At 49.3% G+C, this 14,344-nt stretch overlaps 1 protein-coding gene across 2 annotated transcripts in view; it reads right to left on the reverse strand.

Annotated features, from left to right (window-relative positions):
* The window catches only part of LOC144769368 (pre-mRNA-splicing factor SLU7-like), a 344,142-nt gene that overhangs the window by 117,683 nt on the left and 212,115 nt on the right, over positions 1-14,344 (reverse strand). For both annotated transcript variants that reach the window (XM_078653421.1, XM_078653420.1), the window contains exon 11: positions 3,638-3,777. In XM_078653421.1, coding sequence (XP_078509547.1) covers positions 3,638-3,777 — 140 coding nt within the window. The remainder of the gene's footprint in view (positions 1-3,637; positions 3,778-14,344) is intronic.

The raw sequence follows: 14,344 nt of genomic DNA on the forward strand, positions 1-14,344 counted from the left end.
TCTTTTTCTATTGCTAAGAGTTTGGCTTCTAAGGCCAGTCTCCTGGCTAGTTTCTGAATTTCAGGATGCTGATTCTGAGCTTCATTTGGGATACTACTAGCAGTACTTCCAGGAGAGTTGCTGTCAGTGGGTGGATCTACAGACTCATCATCACTGATCTCTGCATCCTCTGGGTCATTTGTATTTCCACCCTCAGTCATGGCCCTTAAATACTTAGCAAGCAGGTTCTGCAGGTTGAGCCTTTGTAGGTTTAGGCCCCAATGCTTGACAGAGTTTCTTAAGTTGCACCAACTTAAGTCTCTTGTAGGGAGCCAGGTTGAGCGACTGGGTACTACCGTCTGCCTCAGACATGATGTTTTAGAACAGTTGGAACCTTTTTAGTAAATTAGAAAAAATCTACCGGACTATATTTCTTAAAGGGCCTAACTATCCAAGATACTTTTTACATTTCTAAAAAACGATGACTGGGGGACTTAACTAAGCCGTAACAGATAAGGTTAGAAATCTGGAATAAAATCAAACTGTTTTAGAAATATTTTTGTCAATTGTGGATTCTTTAGTGCAATCACAATACTGGCTGAGTGGTACAGTAAATGCAAAGTCTTATATCTCACCACTTTATCACTAATGTAGGAAGCTGGCTCTTTATGTAGTGGGCCAAAAAGAGATACACTGTGTTAACAGTCTAGGCAAACCCCAAAGGAATTACAGAGGCATGTATGACACCCAAGATGCTATCTTGTGGTAGAGAGGGCAAGCAAGTTAGGCATATTAGAGGGTAGTGCTAAACATTTATTGCACACACAAAGGCAGTAAATGAGACATTCAAAGAATTCCAACACCAATTTATAAAAATAACACACTGTTATATGAATTTAGATACCAAGATCATCAAAATCAGGTACGTACTTTTTGAGCAATTAATTTTTACAGTGTTTGTGAGCGGTATTGTTATCCTGTGAGGGGGAAACATGTGCTGCATTCAGGCACTTAACAGCGACTTACTGGACTGTTCTCCAAGACATAAGGTGAGTATGGGGCAAGGTCCAAGGCTACACCAACAGGTCACCTCGTGAGGCTCTGGGGCATCCGGGTGCAGAGGTGTGTCACGGTGGCGGGTGTCCCATTCACTTCAATGGGGAATGGTCCGGTTGGGATAAGGCTGCAAGCTGGAACTGGGGGACCAGTCTGGGGGAACCCACGGGGGTCTCGACCCTTGAGATGCTTGGGCATGTGGGGACACCTTTGATCCACTTCTCCTTGGGCTGTGGGGCTTGGGTGCAGTGGTGTCTTTTGGCACCTGGTTTGGTGCTGTAGTCTTTCTTGGTTGGAGGGGGCCTGCAGAAAGACGTTGCAGGCAGCAACTGGAAGTCGAATTTGGCCAGACCCAAGGATGGGCTCAGCTCTTTTGGATCTAGGGACCCTGTTGGCACCATCGCCTCCCTTGCACACGTGCCCTAGGGCGTGGATGCATAGGTACTTTGTGTCATCGGGTGACGGTGGTCGCAGGCTCACTCTTTGTCTCTGCTGCAGAGGGGCAAACAGGACAGTTGGGCCACTCTTGATGTGGGTCTCGCTGTCCCTGAAGTCCCTCAATGTGTTATTGGGTCTTCCTTGGCGTTGGTGTCCCGACTGGACACAACAAGCCTTAATTGCTGCAAGGCTTCCAGTACCTCAGGTATTGGTACTATGCGGCTATGGTCGGACCTGGCGTCCCCATACTTGGATGGAGAACAGATTTGACCTGTATGAGCACTGCTACCTCTTCCTTAGTGGCTGCTGTGTTCGTAGTCCCCGTAGTTGACCGGTCGGTGTACTGGGCGCTGCTTCTTTGGTGGCTGTGGCTACAGAGGAGTAGGTCCTCTAATCCAAGCGAGTTTCTTTGGCGATTGCTAAAACACTGGCAGCCCTCCGAGTTTCTTGGAGTCTGCAGAGAGGCAGGACGAGTCAGTTCATTTGGGGAGTGGGCATCTCCCAGGTCCAGAATTCTTAATTCCACTACACACAAGATGGTGGAAGTCCTAATTTCGTGTTCACTTAAAACTGGTCACCCTAGAGGTGTGTCCAGCCTGGCATTTTAACACGCCTCTATCATAGCTAACTTTCCCACCTGTCCTGCTGCCAGATGGGACCAGGGCAGAGGGTGGCATTTCCCCTCTCTGGGGACGCCTGGGGTCTCATATCAGAGGCGGCAGATGCCTGGTTGGCAGGAAACCAGTGCAATTCAGTGAAAGTTGTATAAAATACCAGCTAAAAAGTGGTTGGCGACTACTGCAACAAAACCCCTGTTTCCTACAGGAGGGATATTCATTTACAAATGAAAGGGCAGCGCACAGACTATTACATGTAAGTAACATTTTCAATTTGCAGCATGTGTTTATTGCATATTTACAGGCTGTGCATGAAGTGGCAAGCAGTATCCACAACCCCTCCATGTGGTGCTTTACATGTGACGATACGTATAACAGAAACAAAGCGCTTGAATTAGAGTTTAGCATATAGGTTACACTAATATAACGGATATCCGGTCTGCCTTTTAACAAATACATTAGTAAATAATGAACTTGTAATAAGACAGACAGTTTATAAGTCACGTTTGTGACGAAGTAACCGGTCGGCCAAAGTCAAAACCAGGCCCAAAGTTTTTACCACTCTCTCTGCAGAAATCTGCACCAAAGCCTAATTTATCCCTCGAAGTCTTTGCTGCTCTCCACAGAGGAGCTTGATTTTGCTTCTAGGCACAGTATGTCAAAAATTTAAAAGAAGGTACGTTATTGTATTGTGGCCTCCAATATGAGGTAGGGTTGCATTATTCTAGTCATGTTTGACACCAAATAGAACATTTTGGGGAAAACATGTAGTTTCCAAATGGAACACAATATGTCAGAAGTATGCACATCATGTGAATGTACAATGGACAGATGCTGCAAAGTGTTTTTATTTTTTATCAGTTTTATGTATAATGTTCGACTGTCCAACCACTCTGGATGTGCCTTTGTACAGGGGTGGATATGTGATGCTTTATAAGCACAAACAGACCACTCTAAGTAAATGCTTTACGACCAAATATTGTCCTTCATTACCTCATACCATTCTCTCTACATAAATGCTGAATTAAAATATATCTTCGATGCCAGGTATAATTACATAAACTATTAATATTGGAGTTGAGGGTGGGCAAAAGTTATGTGGAGTACTGTAACCCTCAATAAACCAACGACCTTGTTCTATATTGCTGTGGAAGATCAGAGTGATTATAGCCAAGGGTAGAGGATAACCTCTTAAGAGAGCACTGGTAAGAATACGAGAAGTCAAAAGCTGGGTGTATTGCTTGTGAAAGTGACTGAGATGTACAAGATAATAAGAAGCACAATGATATACGAAGATGTCCCATTTTGGTTGCAAATTTAGCAATGACCCAGAGGAGAGCGGAGGGCACACGGGCATACCGACACAAAGAGCACCAGCCCCTCAATTCCAATCCTCATCCCTGTAAGCATGATAATGGACGGGAATCAAAACAGCCATTCTGAAAGACTGTGTTCTGATATCTCAGTTTCCCCTTTACTCAACCTGGTTCAGAAAGCCCAAATAGGCTTTTCACAATGGGCTGAGGACAGGCATGCTGGTATCTTACCTTATCTAGGATGGTCTCTTTCTGCTGCTCCTTGAAATCCTCCTTTTTCACTTTGAAGGATTTATATAATACCTCCAGTTTGGTGGGATCAGCCTGTAAGTGAACTTCTGATCCTTTCTCATAGGCTTCCCAGGCAAATACTGAAAAGAAAAAAGGTGAATGTTTTGGAGTTTCAAAGCTCTTTATTTATATAAAATGCAACACTGGAATTAATTAAACCAGAGGCAAACACAACCTTTGAACATTTATACTAAGTTTGCTTTAGAGAGTAGGATCTTTTCCGCTGTCTCATTGTCTTGAGAAATGAGTGTATCTGAGGATTCTTGCAATACCGTGTACATTTGCACAAACAAAACAAATAATAAAACCACCCAGGAGCAATGTGGGGACGTATGCTTCATTTTGCTACATGCTGGTCCATGCAGAATTCCTAATGAGGAACTCGCTGCAGATTAGGTTTGGAGGAGGAAGAATTGATGAAAGGCAAATAGGAATCAAAATACTGAAGAACTCCTATGGGGCTATATAATATTTACAAAGTGTAAAATAGGGGCAACACACAGACACTGCACAATACCGTGAGTTCCGTTGACTCCAGGTTTGAGAAAGCAATGTGGATTTCAGGTTATACCCTAAGAAATGAGAATTTACTGGAGATCAGTAATTTCAGGTCAGATTGTCTAAGTAATTCCTAATTTCTTCCTAGATTTAACCAGATATTTGGGCTAGCTGATTTTACATGGATATGAAAACCATCTACCATGATATATGCTAATGTTTAGGATTGCGAACAGGTTCAAATATTTAGCATTCATTTGAAGATGACTGTATTTTACTCCCAGAGAAACGGGTCCTCGTTTTCTTAGGTATAGTTCCTTTAAAAATATGTTTGATCCTAGCAATAGTAAAAACTGATCGCTAAGCAGGGAACTTTCTGGAGGTAATAGTGGCATGAGGGAAAACCTTCATAGGCATGTGATAAATTGCAGCTGATCATAGTAAAAATGAATTATCTGTTTTTTGATTGAGTGGGCTGGATGCACAAGTTACTTACCTTCGGTAACGATATATCTGCAAGAAACAGTAGTTAGTATTAGGTTCCTTACCTTAGAATATCCCCAGGCGTCAGACTGGACCTGGAAAATTTCGCGTAGAGTACCCCTGCGCGTCGGTAGGCGTAGTCTGCGGCTTCGCGTCCGCCGTCGGGATGACGTCGTTGGAGTACTTAGACGCCGCCCTCGCGCGCTGACGTCAGTTCTTATACACAGCTTTTCCGCGCCAGAAAACGCAGAGCCATGATAAAAACCACCACTGGTGCCATAAAACTAGGGCCCTGAAAGTGGATGACCTTAACCCTATCGGTTCACAGAGCGGGGAGGATAGGTGGGGTGGTAAGGAATCTAATAGTAACTACTGTTTCTTACAGATATATCGTTACTGAAGGGAAGTAACTTGTGCATCTGAAAGAAACAGGTTAGTATTAGATTCCTTACCTTAGAATAGATACCCCAGCAATACCAACCCCTGTGGTGGGTCTGCGAACCAATGATCACACCAGAAAGTCCTGGAGAACGGAACGGCCGAAAAAGCCATCTCTCCAGACTTGGCTGTCCAGGCAGTAGTGTCTTGCGAACGTGTGCAGCGAGGCCCACGTAGCTGCCTGACAGATGTCCTGCAAGGGGACTCCACGACCCAGGGCAGTAGTAGCCGCCGTGGCCCGAGTAGAATGGGCCCTCAGCCCAACAGGAGGCTCCTTCCTCGCCAAAGAGAAGCAAATCTTGATGCACAAGACGACCCACCGAGAGATGGTTCGTTTGTGCACCGCCCGACCAAACCAGCAAAGAGTTGGTCATCCACCTGGAACTGGCGTGTGCGATCCAGATATAATGAGAGCGCACGTTTTGGGTCCAGACGATGGAGCCTCTCTTCCTCTTTCAAGGGATGCGGAGGCGGAAAGAAGGTGGGCAACGTGATGGACTGCCCGATGTGGAAGGCTGTGACTACCTTGGGCAGGAAAGAGGGTCACGTCCGCAACACAACTTTGTCTGGATGGAAAGAAAGGAAAGGAGGTTTAGAAGAAAGGGCCTGGAGCTCACTCACTCTCCTGGCAGAGATGATGGCAACCAGGAATGCAGTCTTAAGGGTAAGAAGACGAAGAGGACAGTTATGAAGTGGCTCGAAGGGAGCGCACATCAGATAAGTCAGAACAAGGTTCAAGTCCCACTGAGGCATCACGAAAGGAACAGGAGGGAACATATGAGCGATGCCCTTCAAGAACCTTTTTACAACTGGGGACTCAAACAAAGAGGGCTGATCAGGTAGCCTTAAGAAGGCGGAAATGGCAGAGAGGTAGCCCTTGATAGTGCCCAGAGCAGAGCCCAGCTCGGTAAGAGAAAGAAGAAAGAGGAGAACCTCAGAAAGAGGGGCAGAGAGTGGATCCACAGCCTTTGCTGTGTACCATGCCACAAATTTGGTCCACCTGCAGGCGTATACCGATTTTGTGGAGGGATGCCTGGCTGCCAGAATAACATCACAGACTTCAGGAGGCAAGTCAAATGGCCTCCACTGACGCAACTCAATCTCCACGCATGGAGGTGGAAGCTGGACAGGTTCGGGTGGAGGACCGTCCCCTGCTGCTGCGACAGAAGGTCCTCCTGAAGAGGCAGACGAATCGGGGGATCGACTGACATGCTGAGTAGCTCGGGATACCAGTATCTTCGTGCCCAGTCCGGAGCCACAAGGATGACTTGGGCTCGGTCGCGCCTGATCTTCTTCAGCACTCTGGGCAGAAGTGGTATAGGCGGAAAGGCGTACAACAGACCACAACTCCACTCGCGACGAAAAGCGTCGCCGAGCGAGTGCCGCCTTGTAAATTCCAATGTGTAGAACTGATGACATTGCGCGTTCTCTTCTGTGGCGAATAGATCTAACCAAGGCTCTCCCCACTGCTGAAAGAGACCTTGCGCCACGTCCGAGTTCAGACGCCATTCGTGATCCATCATGCACCGACGGTTGAGTTCGTCCGCCCTGGCGTCCAGGGAACCTGCCAGGTGTTGAACCACCAGGGTCACGCCCTGATGTTCCAGCCACTGCCAGAGGCACAGAGCCTCCTGGCATTGGGTCCACGACCCCACCCCGCCCTGTTTGTTGGAGTACCACATGGCGGTGTTGTTGTCTGTGAACACCTGCACTACACTCCCCCGGACAGAGGGGAGGAATGCCTTCAGTGCAAGCCAGATAGCCCGCAGCTCCAGATGGCTGATATGGAGCCGGGACTCCACCGGTGACCAGAGTCCTATGATCTCCACCTCTCCCATGTAGCCCCCCCAGCCCTGGAAGGACGCGTCCGTCACAACTACGTGCTCCGGTTGGGGTAGGGAGAGGCATCTGCCGCTGACCCAATCGCGATCCGTGAGCCACCACTGCAACTGTCTTGCAGTGCCCTCCGAGATCAAGACGTGGTCGGACAAGTTGCCCTGATGCTGGGCCCACTGAAACTTCCGGTCCAACTGCAGAGCCCGCATCCGCCACTGGGCGTGATGCACCAGAAGCAGGAGGCCATCAACCCCAGAAGCCGCAGCGTCAACCTGACCGAGACTCAGGATAACGGCTGAAAGATCGGAATCAGAGCCTGAATATCCCAAACCCGATGTTCGGGAGGATAAACCCGAAACTGCGCAGAGTCTTGAACCGCTCCGATGAAGAGGAGCTTCTGGGAGGGACACAGGTGCGACTTCAGCACATTGATGGAGAACCGCAGCATGTGCAGGAGGTCGGCCGTAGTCTGGAGGTGGCTGACGACTGTCTGGGGCGAGCCCGCCTTCAACAACCAGTCATCGAGGTAGAGGAAGACTGAAACCCCTAACCTGCGCAGATGAGCTGCGACCACCGCCATCACTTTCGTGAACACCCGTGGGGCCCTGGTAAGGCCGAACGGGAGCACAGTAAACTGAAAGTGCTTGTGGCCTACCGTGAGCCGCAGGTAACGCCGGTGGGCCGGCAGGACGGGGATGTGGAAATACGCGTCCTGCAAGTCCAACGCTACCATCCAGTCTCTGGGGTCCAGGGCAGCCAAGACCTGAGCCAGAGTCAGCATCTTGAACTTCTCCTTCCGGAGGAAGCCGTTGACGTTCCTTAGGTCCAAGATAGGGTGTAGGCCCCCTTTGCCCTTCTTGGGTACCAGAAAGTAGTGGGAATAGCAACCACACCCTACTTCTGGCCCAGGAACGCGCTCAATGGCCCCCTTGGCCAAGAGGGCAGACACTTCCTTTTGCAGAAGTTGCAAGTGATCCCCCGACATGCGGTGGCATGGCTGGAGGGGTCGCCTCGAAGGGGACGGAGTAGCCCCTTCGGACGATTTGCAGCACCCACCTGTCCGAAGTGATGGTACGCCAGTGAAGGAGGTGATGGCGGACCCTGCCCCCCACTGGCGTTAAATGGGCCTGAAAGCTCGGACTAGGAGGGCTTTGAGGTGGATAGATGTGGAATGGCACCGCCACGGCGGTTACCACGCCCACCGCTATGCTGGATGTTAGACTGCGGCCCTTGTCTGGTAGGACGTGAAGGGGCGCCCCATCCTTGGCCACGAAAGGAGCGAAAAGCAGACTGCTGCTGACGCTGCCCCGAGAGGCCCAAGGACTTGGCCGTAGCCCTGGAGTCCTTGAAACGTTCAAGCGCATGATCTGCCTTGCCACCAAAGAGGTGGCTGCCATCAAACGGCATGTCCATGAGGGTGTTCTGGACATCTGCCGAGAAGTTGGCGGACCTCAGCCAGGTGTGGCGACGAACCGCCACCGTTGTTGACATCGCCCTGCCCAGCGAGTCCGTGGTATCCAGTCCACATCGTATAGAGTACCGAGCTGCGTCTCGTCCCTCCGCGAGGGCTTGAGCAAGTTTTGCCCAGGCCCCCTCCGGACACTCTGGCATCACAGCCGCAACCGTATCCCACAGAGAGTGGGTATAACGGCCCAAGAGGCAAGTAGTGTTGACTGACCGCAGTCCGCAGCTAAGGGACGAGAACAGCTTCTTACCAAACTGTTCATACCTCTTGGATTCCCGATCAGGGGGAGCAGTCGGGAATGCGGATTGGAAAGTAGAGGCCTGGATAACCAGACTCTCGGGGGTAGGGTGGGTGGACAGGAAGCTAGGGTCGACCGGAGCTGGGCGGTGGCACCTGGCGACGTTCCTATATACAAGGGGGCCTGTAGCGGGCCTGGACCAGGTGCCCAACAGGACGTCCATGAGAGCCTCATTAAACGGCAGTAAATGCTCCGGAGTGCGAGTCTGCGGTTTAAGGTCCTCAGTGAGGATGTTGAACCTCACAGTAGCGACGGGGAGCGTAAGCGCCGAGGCTTGGCTGCCCGCGCCAGCACCACACTATAAGCAGCCCCCTCCTCCGTAGCCATGGTAGGAGGGGAGACAAAACCAGTGTAAGGAGAGGTATCAAGACCACTGGCCTCCCCTAGCTCCTCTGTCCAGTCCTGGAAGGACTGACACTCATGTGTCAGAGGGTCTTCAGACCCCTCCCCAATCCCCTTCGTCCTCCATCTCCTGAATCTCAGGGTCTAAGGATGGAGCCGGATCAAAGAAGAAAGGTTCTTCAGCCGGTGTCGAATGCGGCGTCGGTCGGTCGACGCCGGTCCGACGCCGGATCCGGACCCGGACCGAGAGTGGGATCAGGGACGGCGTCGTGCGGAGACGGCACCGGGGGCGACACCCTGGGAGTCGACGCCGGCGGGGTCGTGAGGTCGACCAGCGGCGACCCGGATCCGTAACCGGATCCAGCGGGAGCCTGCGGCGTCGGGACCGAAGTCGCCGACGGCGCCGGGGCCAGAGCACCCGGCCCGCTTGGACTCCCAGTCGGGTCCGCAGGGCCCGGAGGAACCGCGGGACTCGACGGAGGTGAGAGGGACCTCATGGCCATGAGGAAGGCCTCGATCTCCTCCGGCGTCGCGTTCAGCCCAGGGACCGGTGGGTATGGAGCTGGCCGTGGCGCCTGCGGCTCCGGCGGAGCCGCAGAGGCAGTGTCGCCCGAACCCCCGCCCGCTTCGCGCGAGCGTCGGGGGGAGTCAGAAGAGCGATGGCGTCTCTTCGACTTCTTGTGCCTCTTACCTGAGGACTTGGAGCCCGGCGAATGGTGTCGACTCGTCGAGCTTCGATGACTGTCGCCCCGCGAACGGTCCCTCGACCCACTCCTGGACCGGGACCTCGAGCGGCGCAGGGACGACTGCCGGAGCTCGAGGCGCTTGCGGGGCCGCTCCCGCCTAGCCTTCGACGTCAAGGCCCAGCAGTAGGGGCACGACCGGTCGTCGTGATTGGCCCCAAAGCAATACAGGCACCAGCGGTGGGGATCAGTAACCGCCATCAGTCGGTTGCAGTCGGTACAGGGCTTGAACCTGAGAATTCCCTACTGGCACCAAGAGTCGTGAAGACTCTAGAAGAGATCAAAAAGATCCCCCCAAAAAGTTTTTGTCAAAAAATGACTACGGTACTGCTTTCTCCGGACCTGCGCTAGCTGGCGCGGAAAAAAGAAGATCTGACGTCCGTGCGTGAGGGCGGCGTCTAAGATGGACGCGGAGCCACAGACGACGCCTACCGACGCGCAGGGGTACTGCTACGCAACATTTTTCGGATCCAGTCTGACGCCTGGGGATATTCTAAGGTAAGGAATCTAATACTAACCTGTTTCTTTCAGATAAGCTTGTTCCTTAATTCCCTCTCCATCTATAGCACTCAAATGTGTCTCTCTGCTTCTTTGGTAGAAGTGGGCTTGGCACCTGATTATGGAACTGCTTCCTTCTTAATTTGCCGAGATGTCTAATCCTGCGAAGGCAATTGAATTCACAATTTCTGTTAGTAGTCATTTTTAGATCTCGGCTCGACAGTCTCGAACAGACATATTGTGTTCTATCCGTGTCCTACTTAGTTTTGCTCTCATTTCCTTTGATGCCATTTATCATGGCATGTTGGTGTCATGCCATCTTCTTGTGTTTTGCCCTCTCATGGAGCATGGAACAAGTTCCCGGTATGCGGAACAATTTAGTTTTTTATCATTGTCAAGCACCCCATAGGAGTACTTGTAATCAGGCCATCTTCCTGGTACACATATACACTATAGGAAAGTGCCCCTTTTTAGGTCTCGCCTAGCCATCCCGTTAGGGATGCTTGGCGAGATTAAAGTAAGGGCTCTGAAAAATGCACCCAAAGGCGGATTGCCTAAAGTGCATGTGAGCCGGGCGCATGCACATCGCACACCATTTGGGAGCCTGTGCGTCTCGGCATCAGACTTCAAAGGAATCCGCTCCCCTGCATCAGACTTCAAAGGAATGCGCTCCCCCACCACAGCAATGCCGAGAGGTTGTTTAGGATAATTTTGGGCTTCGCTGCTTTCTGGTTTGTGCCATGGTGTTTACTGTTTGTTTTGTGTTTAGATTCAGTTTCTGCTACCCGAACTCCTGTACTCATAGTACGTTTTTTTTAAAGTAGCACTCTTTTTCAAACCCATGCCGCCGTAAGCGCTGTAAATAGCAAATATTATTGTGTCTTTGTTAAAAGCAACTCAAATTACAGACATCGCAACTAAATACACCGATGTCGCAACAATGAAAAACAGGATTGGCCTAGCTTGGATTTCAACTCCTGATCCAAAGATCGCAGCAGATGTCAGCGGCGACAATTGACAAATGGCTCAAACGGATTCCCATTTCTAAATATAGATTTAAATAGCAATCCTTGCGCGAATGCAAACTTGCAGTGGAACAGTTTTTCTGGCTGTAAATGTCAGAGCAGCACGTGTTGTTATAAAACAAGCCTAAAACCAGGTCTTAACTGTCAGCACCTTGCTAGGGATGAGTTGAGATATCCTGCATTGAAACAGCCAGAGGTGTAAGGCAAACTGACAACCCCCCCCTCCCACCACCACCCGCCCGACTCACATATATTCATGGGCTGTATAGCTCATCACCCCCCGAAGACTGGGGCCCCTCTGAAAGGTTGCCCTCCTCATCCCTGAAATCAGTTTTATATTTTGAAAAATGGAGTTCCTCTTTTCCACATTAAAGATTCACCTTTTGCTGTTTGAGCGCAAATCCGCGTTACTTATGTGTTCACTGGAAGTGTTTAGTTTCTAAACCGCATGCATTAGGTGCTCTTAAGTTTGTTTTATTCTGATTGCCAAATCAGTCTCCTGTTAGGAGGAGGTTACAGCTTCCCTTCCTGTGTCTTTCTCATTGAAGGTCAGCTATGGCTTTTTTTGGGAAGTATGCCACAACGTGAAATCCGCTATTCGATTACACTGCACTCAATGCTACATACACTCCAAAAAACCACTCCAAACAATACCACTCAGTGCCACATAATTATACGCCACACAATTACACTCTACTGAATACAACATACACTCCACACAATACCACTCAGTGCCACATAATTATATGCTACATAATTACACTGCGCTCAACGCAACATACACTCCAAATACCACTCAGTGCCACAATTACACGCCACATAATTACACTGCACTCAATACAACATACACCCCAAATACCACTCACTACCAGATTACATGCCACATAATTACACTGCACTCAATGTAACATACACTCCAAATACCACTCAGTGCCACATAATTACACTCCACTCAATGCAACATACACTCCAAATACCATTCAGTGTAACATAATTACACTACACTCAATGCAAAATAAACACTCCAAATACCACTCAGTGCCACATAATTATACGCCACATAATTACACTGCACTCAATGCAACATACACTCCAAATACCACTCAGTGCCACATAATTACACGCCACATAATTACACTGCACTCAATGCAACATACACTCCAAATACCACTCCGTGCCACATAATTACACACCACATAATTACACTGCACTCAATGCAACATACACTCAAAATACCACTCCGTGCCATATAATTTCACACCACATAATTACACTCTACTGAATGCAACACACACGTCACACAATACCACTCAGTGGCACATAATTATATGCTACATATTTACACTGCACTCAATGCAACATACACTCCAAACAATACCACTCAGTGCCACATAATTACACTCCACACAATTACACTCTACTGAATACAACATACACTCCTCATAATACCACTCAGTGCCACATAATTACATGCAACATAATTACACTGCACTAAATGCAACATACACTCCAAATGCCACTCAGTGCCACATAATTACACGCCACATAATTACACTGCACTCAATGCAACATACACTCCAAATACCACTCAGTGCCACATAATTACATGCCACATAATTACACTCTACTGAATGCAACACACAATACCACTCAGTGCAACATAAGTATATGCTACATGATTACACTGCACTCAATGCAACATACACTCCAAATACCATTCTGTGCCACATAGTTACACACCACATAATTACTCTATCTAGCGCCCACACTCCATCTAGCGCCCACACTCCATCTAGCGCCCACACTCCATCTAGCGCCCACACTCCATCTATCTATCGCCCTCACTCTATCTGTCTATCTATCACCCTCACTCTATCTGTCTATCTATCGGCCTCACTCTATCTGTCTATCTATCGGCCTCACTCTATCTGTCTATCTATCGGCCTCACTCTATCTGTCTATCTATCGGCCTCACTCTATCTGTCTATCTATCGGCCTCACTCTATCTGTCTATCTATCGGCCTCACTCTATCTGTCTATCTATCGCCCTCACTCTGTCTATCGCCCTCACTCTGTCTATCGCCCTCACTCTGTCTATCGCCCTCACTCTGTCTATCGCCCTCACTCTGTCTATCGCCCTCACTCTGTCTATCGCCCTCACTCTATCAATCTATTTATCTATCGCCCTCACTCTATCAATCTATTTATCTATCGCCCTCACTCTATCAATCTATTTATCTATCGCCCTCACTCTATCAATCTATTTGTCTATCGCCCTCACTCTATCAATCTATTTGTCTATCGCCCTCACTCTATCGCCCTCACTCTGTCTATCGCCCTCACTCTGTCTATCGCCCTCACTCTGTCTATCGCCCTCACTCTGTCTATCGCCCTCACTCTGTCTATCGCCCTCACTCTGTCTATCGCCCTCACTCTGTCTATCGCCCTCACTCTGTCTATCGCCCTCACTCTGTCTATCGCCCTCACTCTATCAATCTATTTATCTATCGCCCTCACTCTATCAATCTATTTATCTATCGCCCTCACTCTATCAATCTATTTATCTATCGCCCTCACTCTATCAATCTATTTGTCTATCGCCCTCACTCTATCAATCTATTTGTCTATCGCCCTCACTCTATCGCCCTCACTCTGTCTATCGCCCTCACTCTGTCTATCGCCCTCACTCTGTCTATCGCCCTCACTCTGTCTATCGCCCTCACTCTGTCTATCGCCCTCACTCTGTCTATCGCCCTCACTCTGTCTATCTATCTATCTATCGCCCTCACTCTATATATCGATCTATCGCTATAGAAGATGCTCCCCACCCTATCAACAAAGAACTATAGTGATAACAGATGCTAGTAATGTTAGGCGTGGGGCAGTTTTAATGCAGGTAACTGAAGAAGGTGAAAGAATTATTGGGTTTGCATCACGCAGGCTACAGTTTTAAAAAGAATAGTGAGCCATGGGTTTACCATTAAGAAGGAAAAGTGCCAGTTGAGGTTGCAGCAGGTTAAC

Source organism: Lissotriton helveticus, chromosome 7, assembly GCF_964261635.1.
Source record: "Lissotriton helveticus chromosome 7, aLisHel1.1, whole genome shotgun sequence".
Lineage (NCBI taxonomy): Eukaryota > Metazoa > Chordata > Amphibia > Caudata > Salamandridae > Lissotriton > Lissotriton helveticus.